Source organism: Taudactylus pleione, unplaced genomic scaffold (assembly GCF_031769625.1).
Source record: "Taudactylus pleione unplaced genomic scaffold, aTauple2 ptg000034l, whole genome shotgun sequence".
Taxonomy (NCBI): domain Eukaryota; kingdom Metazoa; phylum Chordata; class Amphibia; order Anura; family Myobatrachidae; genus Taudactylus; species Taudactylus pleione.
The window spans coordinates 824131-849670 of record NW_028284436.1 but is presented as its reverse complement, the minus strand read 5'-3'; the positions used below and the strand labels follow the sequence as shown (position 1 = coordinate 849670).

At 45.9% G+C, this 25540-nt stretch overlaps 1 protein-coding gene across 1 annotated transcript in view; it reads right to left on the bottom strand.

Annotated features, from left to right (window-relative positions):
- ABCC2 (ATP binding cassette subfamily C member 2) overlaps positions 1-25540 on the bottom strand; it is a 157283-nt gene that overhangs the window by 62750 nt on the left and 68993 nt on the right. Inside the window, exons 11-15 of the mRNA XM_088452208.1 lie at positions 12604-12669; positions 9306-9443; positions 7785-7931; positions 6014-6098; positions 726-792 (exon numbers count right to left, since the gene is read on the bottom strand). Of these exons, the coding sequence (XP_088308334.1) occupies positions 726-792; positions 6014-6098; positions 7785-7931; positions 9306-9443; positions 12604-12669 (503 nt within the window). The remainder of the gene's footprint in view (positions 1-725; positions 793-6013; positions 6099-7784; positions 7932-9305; positions 9444-12603; positions 12670-25540) is intronic.

Genomic DNA, 25540 nt, shown 5'->3' with positions numbered 1-25540 from the left:
ACCCCCGAAGTGATGTAAATGGGGGACTTCCCGCAAAGCCACGCCCCCGTATTGAAGGAGACACTGTTTTCCGGCGATGCCACACCACTTTTTTGGACACGACAGAGGTTATTTACCACACCGGGTGTCACTGACCCCGGTTCCACCACTGCCCGGGGCATCTGAGTGGCATAATGTAACTTGGGCGCTACAGTGTGTTTAACACATTTGTGGCCCTGGGGGTATTTACACATTATACTTTTTAGTTTTTAATAACCTCAGCAGCATATCTTATTAACTATTTTATTGGTAGGGGCTCCCAATAGTTAGTTACCATGGGGCTACCACATACCTTAATTCGGCCCTGTCTGCGTCTTATAATACAAGATCAATAAGTTAAGTTGTACAATACAGGATATACAGAGGGTGGGTAGCTCAATACAGTGGGAGAGGGCACAATACTGAACATACACATGAGGGAGGGCACAAAACAGGAGATAGAGTGGGTGGAGGGCATGTGGTGGGTCTGATCCTTGTAAGGGGCAGGTCGGAAACACCTAGGCCTGGGGAATCTATTTTTTCCATGCTTGCGCCTCCTCATGTCATCATGTCAAAAGCTGGCCTCACCACTGGTCCCATATGGAAGCATGCCATTCCTTGTTAGTTTCAGGCTGCAGAAACTTTGTGGCACCTTAGAAATTAAGGAAAATAATAATAATAATAATACACAATTACTATCACCTTACTTTATAACTGCAGGGGAAGTGTCCGGCTCCCAGGTAAAGGTGGCATTAGAAAACTGGATTGCAGCATCTGTGGATGACAGTGTACGTCTCACTGACAATGTGACTCAAAGCATTGTAACAATGACATTTCTTCTCACGCCTGTAAGATACTGTAATTAGGTCTAATCTAATGGCAACATATAAGAGATGATGTCAGAAGTGTAAATTTTATATGGGATGTAAAATTTAGGTTGATATTTAGAGTTCATGCAATGTGGGTGAACAGTCCGTTATTTAGAAACTGAGCCCCCACATAATCACATGCTTCACCCACCCCATCTTCTGAACAGTGCTAACATAGGGGTCTATTCATTATGTCAATTATCGGGGTCCAAGCAGACCCCGCAAATTAACATTCTTACTCGTGGCGAGCGCCAGGGAAATTTATCATTGCTCCAGCGCAGAGACAGCTGATCCGAAAAAAAAAAGTCTGACTCGGCAGTGCTAGTGCACCTGCTTGATCTAGAGCTCAGGCAGGAGCACAAAGCCCCGGACCGGACAGAAAGGAGCCGGACAGGGGCCTGGGACTCCTTTCCAAAGGGAAGGAGCGGGGTGAGCGCAGAGTGCGGGAGCAAACGCCAACTGAAGAAGGTGAATGCTCCCGCAGTCCAGCTCCAAAAATATTGTATTTTCAGAGCATGACGAATTCTGTCCTCATACTAGTGTACGAGGACCACGTGTCACATCGGGAGAGAAAGATAAACAGATGATATCTGTGATCCTAGTGTATGGGGACAGCGGGCCATTCTGGGAGAGAAAGGTAAGCAGGAGATATCTGTGATACTAGTGTATGGGGACAGCGGGCCATTCCGGGAGAGAAAGGTAAGCAGGAGATATCTGTGATACTAGTGTATGGGGACCACGTGCCACATCGGGAGAGAAAGGTAATCAGGAGATATCTGTGATACTAGTGTATGGGGACCACGTGCCACATCGGGAGAGAAAGGTAAACAGATGATATCTGTGATACTAGTGTATGGGGACCACGTGCCACATCGGGAGAGAAATGTAAGCAGGAGATATCTGTGATACTAGTGTATGGGGACCACGTGCCACATCGGGAGAGAAAGGTAAACAGATGATATCTGTGATACTATTGTATGGGGACCACGTGCCACATTGGGAGAGAAATGTAAGCAGGAGATATCTGTGATACTAGTGTATGGGGACCATGTGCCACATCGGGAGAGAAATGTAAGCAGGAGATATCTGTGATACTAGTGTATGGGGACCACGTGGCACATTGGGAGAGAAAGGTAAACAGATGATATCTGTGATACTAGTGTACGGGGACCACGTGCCACATCGGGAGAGAAAGGTAAACAGATGATATCTGTGATACTAGTGTAAGGGGACCATGTGCCACATCGGGAGAGAAAGGTAAACAGATGATATCTTTGATACTAGTGTACGGTGACCACGTGCCACATCAGGAGAGAAAGGTAAACAGATGATATCTGTGATACTAGTGTAAGGGGACCACGTGCCACATCAGGGTATGGGGACAGCGGGCCATTCCGGGAGAGGAAGGTAAGTAGGAGATATCTGTAATACTAGTGTATGGGACAGCGGGCCATTCCGGGAGAGAAAGGTAAGTAGGAGATATCTGTGATACTAGTGTATGGGGACAGCGGGCCATTCCGGGAGAGAAAGGTAAGTAGGAGATATCTGTAATACTAGTGTATGGGGACCGCGGGACATTCCAGGAGAGAAAGGTAAGTAGGAGATATCTGTAATACTAGTGTATGGGGACTGCAGGCCACATTGGGAGAGAAAGTAATCAGGAGATATCTATGATACTAGTGTATGGGGACCGCGGGCCATTCCAGGAGAGAAAGGTAAGTAGGAGATATCTGTAATACTAGCAGTGGCGTAACTAGGGTATTTGGAGCCCAGGGCAAATTTGAAAAGGGAGCGCCCCCCCCGATACACCGATACGTGCGGGAAAATAAATGGGCGTGGTCACTTAAAAATGGGGCGTGTCAACATGACACACCCCTTTATTTTCACGCTGAACATTCCTATCCATATGCACCTTAACCCCAGTAGTACCCCTTATACAGTACCCCCAGTATGCAGTTGTGGTCCCTCTTATGCAGGCCCATAATAGTGCCCCTTATACAGTATCCCCAGTAGTGTCCCCCTTATACAGCCCCCAATTAGTTCCCCTTATTCAGTGCCCCCAATAGTAGTTCCCCCAAATGCAGTGCCCCATGTAGTGTTCCCCCTTATGCAGTGCCCCCAGTAGCAGTCCCCACAATGCAGTGCGCCCAGTAGCGGTATCCCCTTATGCAGTGCCTTTTATATAGTGCCCCCAGTAGTAGTCCTCCCCCTATGCAGTGCCCTTTATATAGTGCCCCCAGCAGTAGTCCCCCCATGCAGTTTTCCCAGTAGTGGTCTCCCTTATGCAGGCACCCAGTAGTGATCCCCCCCTATCTAGTGCCCCTTGTACTGGTCCCCCCAGTGCAGTGCCCCTAGCAGTAAGCCCCTTATATAGTGCTCCCAGCAGAAGTCCCCCCTCTCCCATGCAGTGCCCCCAGTAGTGGTCCCCCTGATGCAGGCCCCCAGTAGTGATCCCCCCTATCCAGTGCCCCCTGTAGTGGTCCTTCCTATTATTGCCCCCAGTTGTGGTCTCCCCAGTGCAGTGCCCCTAGTAGTGGGCCCCTTTTATAATGCCCCCAGTAGTAGTCCCCCCCCCAAGTAGTGGTCCCCAGTTGAGGTTCCCCCTCTCGATTAAGTGCCCCCAGTAATAGCCCCCCCCAGTAGAGGTCCTCCCAATAATGGTGCCCCCAGTAATAGCCCCCCCCAGTAGAGGTCTTTCCAATAATGGTGCCCCCAGTAGTAGCCACCCCCCCGTTGTGCCCCCACCCCCAGTAGAGGTCCCCCCAGTAGGTGCCACCCCCCTCCCCCGTTGTACCCCCATTAGTGCAGGCAGGTTTTAAAAAAAAATATATATAAAAAAAATATATACTTACCTGAATCCACGCTGCTGCTCTGGACCACGACACCGCTCCCACCGCCGCCCGCCAGTCCTCCCGGGCTGGCGCGCTCAGCATAATGGGAGAGACGTCATGATGTCATGACGTCTGTCCCATTACCCACTGCAGGAGCCGGACGGAAGCCCGGCTCTTGCAGTGGGTGCTGCAGCAGTCAATGAGAGTCTATCTAACTCTCATTGGCTGCTGTTTAACACACGCATCGCCGCCAGCGCTGGCGGCGATGCGTGTGTTATGCACAGCCTGAGCCCGCCTCCTGGCGCTATTGGGCAAGCGCTCAGGGGGAGGGAACGGGCTCAGGTGTGCAGCACAGGACTGGCGCTGGAAGCCTAGCGCCGGTCCTGTGTAAATGTGTAGCGCTGACTGCACTCACTGCGGTCGGCGCTACACTGGTGGATAACTAGGGCGGGCCAGACCGTGGCCGGCGGTGCCCCCCCCCCCGCGCCGTCGGTCCCACAGCGCCCAGGGCACGCGCCCTGCCCGACCCCCCCTAGTTACGCCACTGGATACTAGTGTACGGGGACCGCAGGCCACATTGGGTGAGAAAGGTAAGCAGGCGATATCTGTGATATTTACTGTGTTACCTTTTTGATGAATGGCCCCAAAACTAGATTTCTACATATTCACCTGCTTTTGTAGAAGTAAAGTGATAATGAATAGACACGTTAGGCATGTGCAATGTTGGTAAATTCAACCCAGCCAGAGATCAGAGCACACTTAGACCCTGATTGAGAGGTGTACGCACTACTGATGGCGGATGTAGTTGAGCAATATTTTGGTACTGGCCATGGGTTTAAGTTGTACCACACATGCTTCCCAACCGTGTCCGTGCCTAATTCAGAGGTGTGCGCTATTCCATATTTGCGAAGTTGAGCGATTATCAGTCGACTACACATGGGTCAAAGTCGCACTGCGCACATGCTCTGTGATGCCGCTCACTCGGTTTATCTGCGTATGTGATCAGGCGCAAGCTATGACACGTCTGAAAATAACTGTGACACGCCTGCGTTTTTAGCCGATACTCTCCGTTGCCTCCCCCAAACGTTCCCTGCCTGTTGGTCACAATGCGAATAAAGACTCACAGCTTGCGTCTACGGTAATGTACCTCGAGACGTGCGCAGTGCTACCCAGACGCTTACGCAGTGTCAAGAAGTCACTCCATTTGCGAAAACATCAGCATTGCGTACAGCACTGAATCAGGCTCTTAGATGCAACCATTAGTCGCACAATCGAAACATAAACCCGTCCCATAATAGGTGCAGAACCTCCATCGGAATCTCCGTCAGAGTATGGCCTCCAAAGTGAGCGATTCACAACCAGCTCAGCAACACGCCTGCAACATGCCACCCGTAAGACGCCCATAAGACGGTATGTCTCCGTGCCCAGGTAAGTATTCTTCATCCCGTTACTTTTTAAATGCAAATGTAAAGCACTTTACATAGAAATATAGAATTTGACAGCAGATAAGAACCATATGGCGCATCTAATCTGTCCTTTTGGGGTTAGGGATGGGTTAGGTTAGCGTCGGGGGTTAAGGTAGGTTGTTACATTGAGTCCTATTGGGAGAAAAGTACTATACAAAGAACATTATTATTACTATCATCAATCATCATCATCATTATTATTGTTATCGTTATTCTTATCATCACCATTATTATTATTATTGTTATTATTATTATAATCATCATTATCACTAGTATTATCATTATTATTATTATTATCATCATTACCATTATTATTATCATCATTATCACTAGTATTATTATAATTATCATCACCATTATTATTATTATTGTTATTATAATCATCATTATCACTAGTATTATCATTATTATTATTATCATCATTACCATTATTATTATCATCATTATCACTAGTATTATTATAATTATCATCACCATTATTATTATTATTGTTATTATTATCATCATCATTATCACTAGTATTATTATAATTGTCATCTTTATTATTAGAATTATCATTATTAGTATTATTATCATCATAATTACTATTATTACTATTATCATCATTATTATTATTATTATTATTATTATTATTATCATCATTATTATTAACATTAGTATTATTATAATTATTATCATCATCATTAATAATAATACTAATAATAATATTTATGTTTTTAGTAGTACCCTGGGCACACTACCATCAGTTTTTCTATACAAATTCACTATCAGGATCTTTTGGGAGATCCCGTGTAATCCACCCCAGGCAGCACTGAAGTCTGCTCCTTACCAACACTAGGATCATTGTGGATGGCTGAACTATCCAAGTCATCGCCTCCTAGATATTTCTCCAGCCGGGCACAAGACACATTTGCCTGCATAAAGGGAAGACTATTTACAATTAGATCTTTATTTTTTATTGTGAGCAGCACAATTAGCATGTACAGTATCATTTCTTGTTTGGAGAAAACAGGCTTTCTCTGTATATTTGCTGCTATCTAGGATAAAGGGGCCTATCCATTAGACGACTTTTTAAACGATCTGACCAAAACCAGGAGGTTTTGGACGTATCGTTCAGAAAGTCGTCTAATGGATAGCCGGCAAGGACCCGCGAAGCGCGTGCACGCTGGGTCCCTGCCGACCCCGACTATCTGTGGAACATGCTCGTCAGGTTCCACATGTTCGCAGATAGGGAGGTCGGTCTCCTGCACTGAATGACGTTCAGTGAACGCTGACCCGGCAATTGAAGGACTGAACGCTAGACGTTCAGTTTTTCAGGTCGCGCAATGGACAGGCCCCTTAAGGGTGGAGTTCATTTGTTTGCATCTTCATAAGCATGGGCTGGGTCATTCATTCGGCAACCTAGACTTAATCCTAGGGCCCATTTGGCACTAAGAGAGCGAGTTTGCCATTCCATGGAGAGGTGGAAAGGGGCACAAACCAGTATGTTGCCTAAGGGGCATATGCCCAACATTTTCTCACATTGAATCAAGACAAACACGAGACGATCGGGCATTTTAGGGTAGTGAATAGCGCTTCCAACAAGTTGAACCCACCCTAGCCCATTTCCCTTCCTTTTAAATGCAATGCGCAACAAGGAAGCGCACGGAGATGCGAATGCCAATATTTTCGCAGTTGAGCCATTATCGGTAAGCTGCGCAAGCGTCCAAGTCGCACTGTGCATGCGTCAAGGCACATTACCGTCGTCACTCGCAGTTTGATCAACAGTCAGGTGTGACCATTTTCAGAATGTGCCTTCGTTTGCGATCCCATTCGCAGTAAAAATGGCGCCGGCGTCTCAGTTCCCGAGCCCATTCTAAATAGTCATAGGGTTACTCAGGACTTAATTTGACCATCGAATAAACTGCGGCCGATGCTGGGTCTTTGTACGCAGACAATTGGATTTGCAAAGCTGCAGGTGGGCGTCTCAGTACAAATCACGGCGGACGCGACATTTGCATGTCTTCGCACAACAGCTGTGTACACATTCGCAGTGGCGGCATTAGTGTCCATCTGTGATTCGGGCCCGCCGTCATTTGTCTACAGCAAGTTAAAAGATTTGATTGGTTGCTAGAGACAATGTTGTTTGCCTCTGTGCTAGTTATTATGTATTCCCCTCGGAATCCGTATGAATGCCTAACCCTAACCTCCCCCCCCTAGTGCCTAACCCTAACATCCCCCGCCCCCCGTTAGTGCCTAAACCTAACTTCCCCCTCCCCGCTCCCTAAACCTCCCGGGGGGGTGCCTAATCCTAACCTCCCCCCCTAGTGCCTAAACCTAACCCCCCCATTCTCCTAGCCTAACCCTAACCTTCCCCGGGGGGATGCCTAACCCTAAGCCCCCCCCCCCCATCCTCGGCTTAGTGTATGCTCACCCCCGGCAGAGGACGATCAGTCCGGCGTCCTCTCGGCGTTGGGATTAACATAGGCGTTGGTATTTCGACACCTATGTTAAATCCCTTGTCGGGATTAAAGTGTCGGGATTGAGACCGGCGGCCGCATAACTACTTCCCATTCCCCTCAGCTCAGTCACAGCATCAGCTTATGCACAGAGGCGATTACCTGCACCATGTTAGAGATGAGCATGGGTAGCATGGCGAGGGGGAAGCGCAGGACATTAAATAGAGAGATGGAAGTGAACGCTCTCTCTGCAGTCAGCACATTGTCTTTATCAACCACCACGTAGACAGCGAAACTGGCAACCGACACCTGCAAAGAGCGGAAATTAATATTAACAGTAACATAAATAAATAAATAAATAAGGAAAGACAGACAGTGTAATGATCATTTATACAGTAATGCCAAATAAGTGTATCTAAATAATTGGTTGTGGATACATGAGGCACAAGAGATATAGAGCAAAAGGGTGCGATACAAAAGGTCGACAATAAAAAGGTCAACACTAATTTGGTTGATAGCAAAAGATCGACATGGAAAAAAATTATGATGTGACAAACGATCGACATCACAGAACGCCGACAAGTTCAAAATGTCGACATGGAAATGGTTGATACAGAAATCATTGACACATTTTTTTGACACATTTTTTTTTTTATAAACCTAGTCTTCACCCTAACCTTTGACCTTGGTGCCGCCTAATGCTAACTGTCCCTCCTAGTCCCTAACCCTAATTGTCTCTTAGTGCATGACCCTAACCCTAAACCTAACCCTATCAATTAAAAAAACATATGCTGACCATGCATGTGTCGACCATGCCCATGTCGACAATTTGAACCCGTCGACCAAATGAACAGGTGACATTTTGCCACGTCGACTTTCTTCCATGTCGATATTCTGGTGTCAACCAAATCATTTACAATCCTTTCATTGTCCACCTATTGTACGGAACCCGTGCAAAATAAAAAACAGCCCACCATGTTCATTCTGTATCGAAATCATGTTACATACATGGAAGAGACAGTTCCACAATCCGTACATATCTCACACACTGCAAAACTATCATTCATGTGTTCATTATCTCCCTTATTGAATAATACAATAACCTCCTTGTTAGTCTTCCCCATGCCAGACTTTCATCCTGACCATCTATATTGAATGCAGCGGCTAGACTGAGTTTTCTTGCAAAATGTCCTATTGCTGCTCTGCTCTGTCATTGGTTGTCTGTATTTTACCAAATTTCTACTAACATACAAGGCCCTAAACTAGACTACATCAACGTCCATATCTTCCCTTGTCTCAAAATATCTCCCAACCCCCTCCGCTCTGAACACGGTGCACGTCTCTCATCCACACTCATTACCTTTCCCATTTCTGGTTACAGGATATTTTTCTATAGCCCACCATGCTGTTTGTATAACCCCGACCATTTTCATAGTATTAGTTAAGACTAGAGCAGCAGGACCTAGCCAACGTCACACACATCTGATCTTCAACATTGGAAGGAGGTCCAGCAGAATTAATAGTCAACGGTGGCCGTAGATGTAAATTCATTGGAATTTTAACACATTTTATGATGTTTCCGATAGCGTTAATAGGAATCGTGACCTGAGCCAACCGATCTCAAAGATTATCATTAAAAGGCAATAATAAGGGGTGTTTCAAATAGGAGCCACTGGTTCTCACCAAGAACGGTGCACAGGTGAAGATGAAGAGTGACACCGAGAAGAGATAGGCAAAGTGTAACATATCCTTCAACTCCTTCTCACGGATCTCCTGCACCTGTTTCTCAAATGACGGCTCCCAGGCATACAGCTTCAGGATCTACAACAAAACATGTAACGTAAATAATGTAAAGCAGCTCCCCCCGAGTGTTCCACCATTGATTGTGTCAATAAAGACAGATGTTTTGTGTAGTAATATCGGTGCTGCTACAGAATCTGTGGTGCCCTATATTAGTTAATGATGATCATGATGATAATTTAAAGAACACAAAACAGGAAAGAATATAATGTACTTCAAAGCAAATGGACAGAAACTCTGAAACTAACAAAAACATATAAGACTAAGGGCGATCGCGGGGGGCGGGGCTTAGCGCCAGGGGGCGGGGCTTAGCGCCAGAGGGGGGTAGCAGCGGCGACCGGTCAGCGCATGCGCGGGCACTTAATCACGGTATTTTTTGCGAAAATACAGTGATAAGGCTCCAAAGGGGATTCGCAGGGACAGAGCTTTCTCGCAAGCTCTGTCCCTGCAAGGGATTTGTAGTAAATCCCTGTGATATTGGCTGAATTCGCAATGCGAATTCAGTCAGAAATATCACACTACAATCTGCATTACCAATGTGGATTGTAGTCTATTTATTAACATTATTTCCACTAAAATAAAGTGAAAAAGGGTGTTTTCACACCCTTTTCACATTATTTTAGTATCACCTAAATTTACTAAAGGGCAATTGGAGTAGAATTCATAAAATTCTACTCCAAGCCCTAATTATCACATATTTTAAGTAAGCAGATCGCATTTCCCATAGTTGTATTGGGAAATGCTATCTGTCTGCAAGGTACTAAAAATAAATAGTGAAAAAATACCGGGGGAGGCCCTGTGATAATAATGTCACCTGGAGGTGGCGTTATCCAGGGTCTCCCCCGGTTACCGGACTCCTGCTCTGCTCTAACAGGCTAACGGCCCCAGTGATCAGCTGTGTGGTCTAAACAGACCACAATCTGATACACTGCTAAAAAAAAAAATAATAGTAAAAAAAATAAAATAACTTACCTGAGTCCAGGGACCGGAGATCGGGGCTACGGTGATGTCCTCCCTCCGGTCAGCTGGTCTCCCATCCTGCGCTGAAACCCGGTCATCAGCTGACCGGGTCTCAGTGCAGGATGGGAGACCAGCTGACCGGAGCCACGGAGGACATCACCGAAGCCTGATCACCGGAGGTAAATGTAATTAAGGGGTGATGGGGCCGCGGGGGGCCGCGAGCGGGTGGGGGGCGCGATTGCGGGGGGGCAGGGCATAGCGGCAGCCGGTCAGCAGATGCATGGGCACTTGTCATGGAGTGCGAATTCAGTCGGCAATATCACACTACAATCTGTATTTTAAAGCGGATTGTAGTAAATAGACCCCTATGGAAGAACGTGAGAAATGTATTCACTTGTTATTTTATACTTGTATATTGGACCTGGCGTATGCTGGGTCACCTCAGTCTCCATCCCCCACCTCCTCCCCATCCCTTTCTACATTCTGTCTGTCCCCGATCCACTCTCTGCTGTTCTGCCCTCTCCCACCTGCTCCGCCACAGCTCCGTCCCAACCCCCCCATCCTCGTCATTCCGCCCTGATCCCTCCATCTGTCGGTTCATCCTGAACCCTCCATCGCTGCACCCCCCCCCCTTCCGCTATAATACATACCCCGTTCTCGCTGGCCAGTCCTCCTCCCCAAGATCTGTCCAGCCTCCCTCGCAGTTGGAGCCGTTGGGGCGCTCACTTTTGCCGCCTATCCACTAGACGATAAATTGGATGATTTGACCGATAACTATATCGTTGTCGTTCATCGTCCGCAATATCGTCCAGTAGATATGCCATCAACGACCAGCGATGCACGCTCCCTCTGGTCGTTGACGACATCTTTCATCGCCCGTACTTGCAGGGCAACCTGAAGATATCATCAGGTTCTGCAAGTACGGGGATGAGGGAGGGTGCTGTCACTGAATGATATCGTGATTGATATTGCTCAGTGTGGGTGCTCAGTGTCGCTAATGACATTGAGCACATCACTGCCGGGGAAACACTAGACTATATCGCTCATGGAGCATATCGTCTAGTGGATAACCGCCTTTAGGCTTCCACTGCGTGCACATTGAGATTGAGGAGATTCTGAATTATATAGATGATGACAGTCTACAGGCCCATTATTTGATTTCTGTTTCTGTGCCTGTATAGAAGATGGCCACACATGGGCCAGGAAAGAGAAGACAGGAAAGTATTAAACTAATGGCTCCCTACTAGCACTACTCCCTACTAGCACTACTCCCTACTAGCACTACTCCCTACTAGCACTGGAGCAATGTTAAAATTGTGTGAATTAGCTAAGGGGGAGATTTATCAAACCTGAACCAGTGGAGATTTTGGCCATAACAACCAATCAGGTTATAGCTATCATTTCATACAATGTAGTAGATAAATGATAGCTAGGGTCCGATAGGTTGCCATGGGCCCCTTAACGTCTCCTCTTCAGAAGGCTTAATAAATTTCCCCCCTTAGAAAGGTTACCCCCTCCTCAAATTTAACATCCACGGATATATTTTGTGGATAAAAGTGCTATGACCAGTTCAAAAATATCAAATTTATCTTGAACTATAAATATCTGTTTCTTCTAAATGTAACATAACTCCTTCATCCACTCGCCACTTCAGTTATGATTATCCTTTATTTGTATGGTGCCACAAGGGGTCCACAGCGCCTTAGAATGGACATAAACAGGAACAGTATGAACACAGCAAAAACATTGCAGAACATGGACAAGGTCTATAAACATTGCTACATCAACAGTCCTAATGCCCAAATGCGCAGCAGGACGGACAAACACAAAGGTTTAGTGCCGTTGTTGGCAGTGAGGAGATGATGGTCTAAATGAGGGGAAAAAAAGCACAGGAGTGTTGAGGGCCCTGCTCGTGAGAGCTTACAGTCTAAAGCAGGGGTCTTCATACTTGGCCCTCCAGATGCTGTGGAACTACACATCCCAGCATGCACTGCACATAGTTTTAGCATGCTGTTATATCAAAAAGGTGGCAGTGCATGCTGGGATGTGTAGTTCCACAGCAGCTGGAGGGCCAAGTTTGAAGACCCCTGGTCTAAAGGGTAGGCAGTTGAACCAATATTCAGCTTATAACTTCACTGCAAACCAGCGACATCACTGAAGGCGCAGCAAAACATCTTATAATGACGATTTATGACCTCTTTAAGTTAAAATTAACCCTTACCTTGATACCATTGAGAATCTCATTCATTATTTTCAGCCGCTTGTCTTTGTTTTGCATGTTTCTCATCTGAAAAACACAAACACATGTTCATATCTTATAGAGCTATTTTGAATGGCTAAAGACTCACAATAAGTTAGTGAATACAGTTACCCTGTTGATTGTGTTATATTCCATATATAGGGACAGACAGTTTGGTATAAAAGAAAGACAGGATCAGATAGTCCTTTGGTTCTCAAACTCGGTCCTCAGGACCCCACACATGTCATGTTTTCCAGGTCACACAGCAGCTGCACAGGTGTATTCATTAATTACTGACACATTTTATAAGGTCCACAGGTGGAACTAACTATTTCACTTGTGTATTTGTGAGGAGACCTGGAAAACATGCACTGTTTGGGGTCCTGAGGATTGAGATTGAGAACCTTTGAAATAGTTAATGTCTAGATAGACAACAGATGTTAGGCAGCCAATAGGTCGATAGGGATAAATGGTTGACACAAAAAAAGATGACATGGATAAAAGTCGACAAGGTCAAAAGGTCAAAGCAAAATTGGTCGGCAAATATACATATTTTTTTTCTAACCTTAATCTTCACCTTATCCCTTTCCTTGGTGCCTAAACCTAACCATCCATCCAGATTTATCCTCTAAGTCCATTTTTTTTTTTAGTAAGCAGATCGCATTCCCATACTTTTAACGCGCATACGCAGTAACACATTCAGGGTATTTTTACAAAAAATACCATGAGAACTGTGTGGAGAGGATTTGCAGGCACAGAGCTTTCTCGCAAGCTCTGTCCTTGCATACATGATTATCTGATATATCCTTGAGATGTATTCATATAAAATATTGTGAATTTGGGCAATATTATAAAATCCCATCCGCATCTGAGATGTGGATTGTGATAAATATGCCTTCAAACCAGAGCACATGCTGTGGTCATATGATATACACTCCTGTGCTCAGTACTAGTGTAAGAGGTACAGGAATAAGAGGCTGCTGTCATACACATGTGCTGCACTTGTATACACTCCTGTGCTCAGTACTAGTGTAAGAGGTACAGGAATAAGAGGCTGCTGTCATACACATGTGCTGCACTTCTCCTGTGCTCAGTACTAGTGTAAGAGGTACAGGGATAAGAGGCTGCTGTCATACACATGTGCTGCACTTGTACACACTCCTGTGCTCAGTACTAGTGTAAGAGGTACAGGGATAAGAGGCTGCTGTCATACACATGTGCTGCACTTGTACACACTCCTGTGCACAGTACTAGTGTAAGAGGTACAGGGATAAGAGGCTGCTGTCATACACATGTGCTGCACTTGTATACACTCCTGTGCTCAGTACTAGTGTAAGAGGTACAGGAATAAGAGGCTGCTCTCATACACATGTGCTGCACTTGTACACACTCCTGTGCTCAGTACTAGTGTAAGAGGTACAGGAATAAGAGGCTGCTGTCATACACATGTGCTGCACTTGTACACACTCCTGTGCTCAGTACTAGTGTAAGAGGTACAGGAATAAGAGGCTGCTGTCATATATATGTGCTGCACTTGTACACACTCCTGTGCTCAGTACTAGTGTAAGAGGTACAGGAATAAGAGGCTGCTGTCATACACATGTGCTGCACTTGTATACACTCCTGTGCCCAGCACTAGTGTAAGAGGTACAGGAATAAGAGGCTGCTGTCATACACATGTGCTGCACTTGTATACACTGCTGTGCTCAGTACTAGTGTAAGAGGTACAGGAATAAGAGGCTGCTGTCATACACATGTGCTGCACTTGTATACACTGCTGTGCTCAGTACTAGTGTAAGAGGTACAGGAATAAGAGGCTGCTGTCATACACATGTGCTGCACTTGTACACACTCCTGTGCTCAGTACTAGTGTAAGAGGTACAGGAATAAGAGGCTGCTGTCATACACATGTGCTGCACTTGTATACACTCCTGTGCTCAGTACTAGTGTAAGAGGTACAGGAATAACAGGCTGCTGTCATATATATGTGCTGCACTTGTACACACTCCTGTGCTCAGTACTAGTGTAAGAGGTACAGGAATAAGAGGCTGCTGTCATACACATGTGCTGCACTTGTATACACTGCTGTGCTCAGTACTAGTGTAAGAGGTACAGGAATAAGAGGCTGCTGTCATACACATGTGCTGCACTTGTACACACTCCTGTGCTCAGTACTAGTGTAAGAGGTACAGGAATAAGAGGCTGCTGTCATACACATGTGCTGCACTTGTATACACTCCTGTGCTCAGTACTAGTGTAAGAGGTACAGGAATAAGAGGCTGCTGTCATATATATGTGCTGCACTTGTACACACTCCTGTGCTCAGTACTAGTGTAAGAGGTACAGGAATAAGAGGCTGCTGTCATACACATGTGCTGCACTTGTATACACTCCTGTGCCCAGCACTAGTGTAAGAGGTACAGGAATAAGAGGCTGCTGTCATACACATGTGCTGCACTTGTATACACTCCTGTGCCCAGCACTAGTGTAAGAGGTACAGGAATAAGAGGCTGCTGTCATACACATGTGCTGCACTTGTACACACTGCTGTGCTCAGTACTAGTGTAAGAGGTACAGGAATAAGAGGCTGCTGTCATACACATGTGCTGCACTTGTATACACTCCTGTGCTCAGTACTAGTGTAAGAGGTACAGCAATAAGAGGCTGCTGTTATACACATGTGCTGCACTTGTACACACTCCTGTGCTCAGTGCTAGTGTAAGAGGTACAGGAATAACAGGCTGCTGTCATACACATGTGCTGCACTTGTATACACTCCTGTGCTCAGTACTAGTGTAAGAGGTACAGGAATAAGAGGCTGCTGTCATACACATGTGCTGCACTTGTATACACTCCTGTGCTCAGTACTAGTGTAAGAGGTACAGGAATAAGAGGCTGCTGTCATATATATGTGCTGCACTTGTACACACTCCTGTGCTCAGTACTAGTGTAAGAGGTACAGGAATAAGAGGCTGCTGTCATACACATGTGCTGCACTTGTATACACTCCTGTGCCCAGTACTAGTGTAAGAGGTACAGGAATAAGAGGCTGCTGTCATACACATGTGCTGCACTTGTACACACTGCTGTGCTCAGTACTAGTGTAAGAGGTACAGGAATAAGAGGCTGCTGTCATACACATGTGCTGCACTTGTATACACTCCTGTGCTCAGTACTAGTGTAAGAGGTACAGGAATAAGAGGCTGCTGTCATACACATGTGCTGCACTTGTACACACTCCTGTGCTCAGTACTAGTGTAAGAGGTACAGGAATAACAGGCTGCTGTCATACACATGTGCTGTACTTGTATACACTCCTGTGCTCAGTACTAGTGTAAGAGGTACAGGAATAACAGGCTGCTGTCATATATATGTGCTGCACTTGTACACACTCCTGTGCTCAGTACTAGTGTAAGAGGTACAGGAATAAGAGGCTGCTGTCATACACATGTGCTGCACTTGTATACACTCCTGTGCTCAGTACTAGTGTAAGAGGTACAGGAATAAGAGGCTGCTGTCATACACATGTGCTGCACTTGTATACACTCCTGTGCTCAGTACTAGTGTAAGAGGTACAGGAATAAGAGGCTGCTGTCATACACATGTGCTGCACTTGTATACACTCCTGTGCTCAGTACTAGTGTAAGAGGTACAGGAATAACAGGCTGCTGTCATACACATGTGCTGCACTTGTATACACTCCTGTGCTCAGTACTAGTGTAAGAGGTACAGCAATAAGAGGCTGCTGTCATACACATGTGCTGCACTTGTATACACTCCTGTGCTCAGTACTAGTGTAAGAGGTACAGGAATAACAGGCTGCTGTCATACACATGTGCTGTACTTGTATACACTCCTGTGCTCAGTACTAGTGTAAGAGGTACAGGAATAACAGGCTGCTGTCATACACATGTGCTGTACTTGTATACACTCCTGTGCTCAGTACTAGTGTAAGAGGTACAGGAATAAGAGGCTGCTGTCATATATATGTGCTGCACTTGTACACAATCCTGTGCTCAGTACTAGTGTAAGAGGTACAGGAATAAGAGGCTGCTGTCATATATATGTGCTGCACTTGTACACACTCCTGTGCTCAGTACTAGTGTAAGAGGTACAGGAATAAGAGGCTGCTGTGATACACATGTGCTGCACTTGTATACACTCCTGTGCTCAGTACTAGTGTAACAGGTACAGGAATAAGAGGCTGCTGTCATATATATGTGCTGCACTTGTACACACTCCTGTGCTCAGTACTAGTGTAAGAGGTACAGGAATAAGAGGCTGCTGTCATACACATGTGCTGCACTTGTATACACTCCTGTACTCAGTACTAGTGTAAGAGGTACAGGGATAAGAGGCTGCTGTCATACACATGTGCTGCACTTGTACACACTCCTGTGCTCAGTACTAGTGTAAGAGGTACAGGAATAAGAGGCTGCTGTCATACACATGTGCTGCACTTGTACACACTCCTGTGCACAGTACTAGTGTAAGAGGTACAGGGATAAGAGGCTGCTGTCATACACATGTGCTGCACTTGTATACACTCCTGTGCTCAGTACTAGTGTAAGAGGTACAGGGATAAGAGGCTGCTCTCATACACATGTGCTGCACTTGTACACACTCCTGTGCTCAGTACTAGTGTAAGAGGTACAGGAATAAGAGGCTGCTGTCATACACATGTGCTGCACTTGTACACACTCCTGTGCTCAGTACTAGTGTAAGAGGTACAGGAATAAGAGGCTGCTGTCATACACATGTGCTGCACTTGTACACACTCCTGTGCACAGTACTAGTGTAAGAGGTACAGGGATAAGAGGCTGCTGTCATACACATGTGCTGCACTTGTATACACTCCTGTGCTCAGTACTAGTGTAAGAGGTACAGGAATAAGAGGCTGCTCTCATACACATGTGCTGCACTTGTACACACTCCTGTGCTCAGTACTAGTGTAAGAGGTACAGGAATAAGAGGCTGCTGTCATACACATGTGCTGCACTTGTACACACTCCTGTGCTCAGTACTAGTGTAAGAGGTACAAGAATAAGAGGCTGCTGTCATATATATGTGCTGCACTTGTACACACTCCTGTGCTCAGTACTAGTGTAAGAGGTACAGGAATAAGAGGCTGCTGTCATACACATGTGCTGCACTTGTATACACTCCTGTGCCCAGCACTAGTGTAAGAGGTACAGGAATAAGAGGCTGCTGTCATACACATGTGCTGCACTTGTATACACTGCTGTGCTCAGTACTAGTGTAAGAGGTACAGGAATAAGAGGCTGCTGTCATACACATGTGCTGCACTTGTATACACTGCTGTGCTCAGTACTAGTGTAAGAGGTACAGGAATAAGAGGCTGCTGTCATACACATGTGCTGCACTTGTACACACTCCTGTGCTCAGTACTAGTGTAAGAGGTACAGGAATAAGAGGCTGCTGTCATACACATGTGCTGCACTTGTATACACTCCTGTGCTCAGTACTAGTGTAAGAGGTACAGGAATAACAGGCTGCTGTCATATATATGTGCTGCACTTGTACACACTCCTGTGCTCAGTACTAGTGTAAGAGGTACAGGAATAAGAGGCTGCTGTCATACACATGTGCTGCACTTGTATACACTGCTGTGCTCAGTACTAGTGTAAGAGGTACAGGAATAAGAGGCTGCTGTCATACACATGTGCTGCACTTGTACACACTCCTGTGCTCAGTACTAGTGTAAGAGGTACAGGAATAAGAGGCTGCTGTCATACACATGTGCTGCACTTGTATACACTCCTGTGCTCAGTACTAGTGTAAGAGGTACAGGAATAAGAGGCTGCTGTCATATATATGTGCTGCACTTGTACACACTCCTGTGCTCAGTACTAGTGTAAGAGGTACAGGAATAAGAGGCTGCTGTCATACACATGTGCTGCACTTGTATACACTCCTGTGCCCAGCACTAGTGTAAGAGGTACAGGAATAAGAGGCTGCTGTCATACACATGTGCTGCACTTGTATACACTCCTGTGCCCAGCACTAGTGTAAGAGGTACAGGAATAAGAGGCTGCTGTCATACACATGTGCTGCACTTGTACACACTGCTGTGCTCAGTACTAGTGTAAGAGGTACAGGAATAAGAGGCTGCTGTCATATATATGTGCTGCACTTGTATACACTCCTGTGCTCAGTACTAGTGTAAGAGGTACAGGAATAAGAGGCTGCTGTCATACACATGTGCTGCACTTGTATACACTCCTGTGCTCAGTACTAGTGTAAGAGGTACAGGAATAAGAGGCTGCTGTCATACACATGTGCTGCACTTGTACACACTCCTGTGCTCAGTACTAGTGTAAGAGGTACAGGAATAAGAGGCTGCTGTCATACACATGTGCTGCACTTGTACACACTCCTGTGCTCAGTACTAGTGTAAGAGGTACAGGGATAAGAGGCTGCTGTCATACACATGTGCTGCACTTGTATACACTCCTGTGCTCAGTACTAGTGTAAGAGGTACAGGGATAAGAGGCTGCTCTCATACACATGTGCTGCACTTGTACACACTCCTGTGCTCAGTACTAGTGTAAGAGGTACAGGAATAAGAGGCTGCTGTCATACACATGTGCTGCACTTGTATACACTGCTGTGCTCAGTACTAGTGTAAGAGGTACAGGAATAAGAGGCTGCTGTCATATATATGTGCTGCACTTGTACACACTCCTGTGCTCAGTACTAGTGTAAGAGGTACAGGAATAAGAGGCTGCTGTCATACACATGTGCTGCACTTGTATACACTCCTGTGCCCAGCACTAGTGTAAGAGGTACAGGAATAAGAGGCTGCTGTCATACACATGTGCTGCACTTGTACACACTGCTGTGCTCAGTACTAGTGTAAGAGGTACAGGAATAAGAGGCTGCTGTCATACACATGTGCTGCACTTGTATACACTCCTGTGCTCAGTACTAGTGTAAGAGGTACAGCAATAAGAGGCTGCTGTTATACACATGTGCTGCACTTGTACACACTGCTGTGCTCAGTACTAGTGTAAGAGGTACAGGAATAAGAGGCTGCTGTCATACACATGTGCTGCACTTGTACACACTCCTGTGCTCAGTACTAGTGTAAGAGGTACAGGAATAAGAGGCTGCTGTCATACACATGTGCTGCACTTGTACACACTCCTGTGCTCAGTACTAGTGTAAGAGGTACAGGGATAAGAGGCTGCTGTCATACACATGTGCTGCACTTGTATACACTCCTGTGCTCAGTACTAGTGTAAGAGGTACAGGAATAAGAGGCTGCTGTCATATATATGTGCTGCACTTGTACACACTCCTGTGCTCAGTACTAGTGTAAGAGGTACAGGAATAAGAGGCTGCTGTCATACACATGTGCTGCACTTGTATACACTCCTGTGCCCAGCACTAGTGTAAGAGGTACAGGAATAAGAGGCTGCTGTCATACACATGTGCTGCACTTGTACACACTGCTGTGCTCAGTACTAGTGTAAGAGGTACAGGAATAAGAGGCTGCTGTCATACACATGTGCTGCACTTGTATACACTCCTGTGCTCAGTACTAGTGTAAGAGGTACAGGGATAAGAGGCTGCTGTCATACACATGTGCTGCACTTGTACACACTCCTGTGCTCAGTACTAGTGTAAGAGGTACAGGAATAAGAGGCTGCTGTCATACACATGTGCTGCACTTGTACACACTCCTGTGCTCAGTACTAGTGTAAGAGGTACAGGGATAAGAGGCTGCTGTCATACACATGTGCTGCACTTGTATACACTCCTGTGCTCAGTACTAGTGTAAGAGGTACAGGAATAAGAGGCTGCTGTCATACACATGTGCTGCACTTGTACACACTCCTGTGCTCAGTACTAGTGTAAGAGGTACAGGAATAAGAGGCTGCTGTCATACACATGTGCTGCACTTGTATACACTCCTGTGCTCAGTACTAGTGTAAGAGGTACAGGAATAAGAGGCTGCTGTCATATATATGTGCTGCACTTGTACACACTCCTGTGCTCAGTACTAGTGTAAGAGGTACAGGAATAAGAGGCTGCTGTCATACACATGTGCTGCACTTGTATACACTCCTGTGCCCAGCACTAGTGTAAGAGGTACAGGAATAAGAGGCTGCTGTCATACACATGTGCTGCACTTGTACACACTGCTGTGCTCAGTACTAGTGTAAGAGGTACAGGAATAAGAGGCTGCTGTCATACACATGTGCTGCACTTGTATACACTCCTGTGCTCAGTACTAGTGTAAGAGGTACAGCAATAAGAGGCTGCTGTTATACACATGTGCTGCACTTGTACACACTCCTGTGCTCAGTGCTAGTGTAAGAGGTACAGGAATAACAGGCTGCTGTCATACACATGTGCTGCACTTGTATACACTGCTGTGCTCAGTACTAGTGTAAGAGGTACAGGAATAAGAGGCTGCTGTCATACACATGTGCTGCACTTGTACACACTCCTGTGCTCAGTACTAGTGTAAGAGGTACAGGAATAAGAGGCTGCTGTCATACACATGTGCTGCACTTGTATACACTCCTGTGCTCAGTACTAGTGTAAGAGGTACAGGAATAAGAGGCTGCTGTCATATATATGTGCTGCACTTGTACACACTCCTGTGCTCAGTACTAGTGTAAGAGGTACAGGAATAAGAGGCTGCTGTCATACACATGTGCTGCACTTGTATACACTCCTGTGCCCAGCACTAGTGTAAGAGGTACAGGAATAAGAGGCTGCTGTCATACACATGTGCTGCACTTGTACACACTGCTGTGCTCAGTACTAGTGTAAGAGGTACAGGAATAAGAGGCTGCTGTCATACACATGTGCTGCACTTGTATACACTCCTGTGCTCAGTACTAGTGTAAGAGGTACAGCAATAAGAGGCTGCTGTTATACACATGTGCTGCACTTGTACACACTCCTGTGCTCATTGCTAGTGTAAGAGGTACAGGAATAACAGGCTGCTGTCATACACATGTGCTGCACTTGTATACACTCCTGTGCTCAGTACTAGTGTAAGAGGTACAGGAATAAGAGGCTGCTGTCATACACATGTGCTGCACTTGTACACACTCCTGTGCTCAGTACTAGTGTAAGAGGTACAGGGATAAGAGGCTGCTGTCATACACATGTGCTGCACTTGTATACACTCCTGTGCTCAGTACTAGTGTAAGAGGTACAGGGATAAGAGGCTGCTCTCATACACATGTGCTGCACTTGTACACACTCCTGTGCTCAGTACTAGTGTAAGAGGTACAGGAATAAGAGGCTGCTGTCATACACATGTGCTGCACTTGTATACACTCCTGTGCCCAGTACTAGTGTAAGAGGTACAGGAATAAGAGGCTGCTGTCATACACATGTGCTGCACTTGTACACACTCCTGTGCTCAGTACTAGTGTAAGAGGTACAGGAATAAGAGGCTGCTGTCATACACATGTGCTGCACTTGTATACACTCCTGTGCCCAGTACTAGTGTAAGAGGTACAGGAATAAGAGGCTGCTGTCATACACATGTGCTGCACTTGTATACACTCCTGTGCTCAGTACTAGTGTAAGAGGTACAGCAATAAGAGGCTGCTGTCATACACATGTGCTGCACTTGTATACACTCCTGTGCTCAGTACTAGTGTAAGAGGTACAGGAATAACAGGCTGCTGTCATACACATGTGCTGTACTTGTATACACTCCTGTGCTCAGTACTAGTGTAAGAGGTACAGGAATAACAGGCTGCTGTCATATATATGTGCTGCACTTGTACACACTCCTGTGCTCAGTACTAGTGTAAGAGGTACAGGAATAAGAGGCTGCTGTCATACACATGTGCTGCACTTGTACACACTCCTGTGCTCAGTACTAGTGTAAGAGGTACAGGAATAAGAGGCTGCTGTCATACACATGTGCTGCACTTGTATACACTCCTGTGCCCAGTACTAGTGTAAGAGGTACAGGAATAAGAGGCTGCTGTCATACACATGTGCTGCACTTGTACACACTCCTGTGCTCAGTACTAGTGTAAGAGGTACAGGAATAAGAGGCTGCTGTCATACACATGTGCTGCACTTGTATACACTCCTGTGCCCAGTACTAGTGTAAGAGGTACAGGAATAAGAGGCTGCTGTCATACACATGTGCTGCACTTGTATACACTCCTGTGCTCAGTACTAGTGTAAGAGGTACAGGAATAACAGGCTGCTGTCATACACATGTGCTGCACTTGTACACACTCCTGTGCTCAGTACTAGTGTAAGAGGTACAGGAATAAGAGGCTGCTGTCATACACATGTGCTGCACTTGTATACACTCCTGTGCTCAGTACTAGTGTAAGAGGTACAGGAATAAGAGGCTGCTGTCATACACATGTGCTGCACTTGTATACACTCCTGTGCTCAGTACTAGTGTAAGAGGTACAGGAATAACAGGCTGCTGTCATACACATGTGCTGTACTTGTATACACTCCTGTGCTCAGTACTAGTGTAAGAGGTACAGGAATAACAGGCTGCTGTCATACACATGTGCTGTACTTGTATACACTCCTGTGCTCAGTACTAGTGTAAGAGGTACAGGAATAAGAGGCTGCTGTCATATATATGTGCTGCACTTGTACACAATCCTGTGCTCAGTACTAGTGTAAGAGGTACAGGAATAAGAGGCTGCTGTCATATATATGTGCTGCACTTGTACACACTCCTGTGCTCAGTACTAGTGTAAGAGGTACAGGAATAAGAGGCTGCTGTCATACACATGTGCTGCACTTGTACACACTCCTGTGCTCAGTACTAGTGTAAGAGGTACAGGAATAAGAGGATGCTGTCATACACATGTGCTGCACTTGTATACACTCCTGTGCTCAGTACTAGTGTAAGAGGTACAGGAATAACAGGCTGCTGTCATATATATGTGCTGCACTTGTACACACTCCTGTGCTCAGTACTAGTGTAAGAGGTACAGGAATAAGAGGCTGCTGTCATACACATGTGCTGCACTTGTATACACTGCTGTGCTCAGTACTAGTGTAAGAGGTACAGGAATAAGAGGCTGCTGTCATACACATGTGCTGCACTTGTACACACTCCTGTGCTCAGTACTAGTGTAAGAGGTACAGGAATAAGAGGCTGCTGTCATACACATGTGCTGCACTTGTATACACTCCTGTGCCCAGTACTAGTGTAAGAGGTACAGGAATAAGAGGCTGCTGTCATACACATGTGCTGCACTTGTACACACTGCTGTGCTCAGTACTAGTGTAAGAGGTACAGGGATAAGAGGCTGCTGTCATACACATGTGCTGCACTTGTATACACTCCTGTGCTCAGTACTAGTGTAAGAGGTACAGGGATAAGAGGCTGCTGTCATACACATGTGCTGCACTTGTACACACTCCTGTGCTCAGTACTAGTGTAAGAGGTACAGGAATAAGAGGCTGCTGTCATACACATGTGCTGCACTTGTACACACTCCTGTGCTCAGTACTAGTGTAAGAGGTACAGGAATAAGAGGCTGCTGTCATATATATGTGCTGCACTTGTACACACTCCTGTGCTCAGTACTAGTGTAAGAGGTACAGGAATAAGAGGCTGCTGTCATACACATGTGCTGCACTTGTATACACTCCTGTGCCCAGCACTAGTGTAAGAGGTACAGGAATAAGAGGCTGCTGTCATACACATGTGCTGCACTTGTACACATTCCTGTGCTCAGTACTAGTGTAAGAGGTACAGGAATAAGAGGCTGCTGTCATACACATGTGCTGCACTTGTATACACTCCTGTGCTCAGTGCTAGTGTAAGAGGTACAGGAATAACAGGCTGCTGTCATACACATGTGCTGCACTTGTATACACTCCTGTGCTCAGTACTAGTGTAAGAGGTACAGGAATAAGAGGCTGCTGTCATACACATGTGCTGCACTTGTATACACTCCTGTGCTCAGTACTAGTGTAAGAGGTACAGGAATAAGAGGCTGCTGTCATATATATGTGCTGCACTTGTACACACTCCTGTGCTCAGTACTAGTGTAAGAGGTACAGGAATAAGAGGCTGCTGTCATACACATGTGCTGCACTTGTATACACTCCTGTGCCCAGTACTAGTGTAAGAGGTACAGGAATAAGAGGCTGCTGTCATACACATGTGCTGCACTTGTACACACTGCTGTGCTCAGTACTAGTGTAAGAGGTACAGGAATAAGAGGCTGCTGTCATACACATGTGCTGCACTTGTATACACTCCTGTGCTCAGTACTAGTGTAAGAGGTACAGCAATAAGAGGCTGCTGTCATACACATGTGCTGCACTTGTATACACTCCTGTGCTCAGTACTAGTGTAAGAGGTACAGGAATAACAGGCTGCTGTCATACACATGTGCTGTACTTGTATACACTCCTGTGCTCAGTACTAGTGTAAGAGGTACAGGAATAACAGGCTGCTGTCATATATATGTGCTGCACTTGTACACACTCCTGTGCTCAGTACTAGTGTAAGAGGTACAGGAATAAGAGGCTGCTGTCATACACATGTGCTGCACTTGTATACACTCCTGTGCTCAGTACTAGTGTAAGAGGTACAGGAATAAGAGGCTGCTGTCATACACATGTGCTGCACTTGTATACACTCCTGTGCTCAGTACTAGTGTAAGAGGTACAGGATTAAGAGGCTGCTGTCATACACATGTGCTGCACTTGTATACACTCCTGTGCTCAGTACTAGTGTAAGAGGTACAGGAATAAGAGGCTGCTGTCATACACATGTGCTGCACTTGTATACACTCCTGTGCTCAGTACTAGTGTAAGAGGTACAGCAATAAGAGGCTGCTGTCATACACATGTGCTGCACTTGTATACACTCCTGTGCTCAGTACTAGTGTAAGAGGTACAGGAGTAACAGGCTGCTGTCATACAC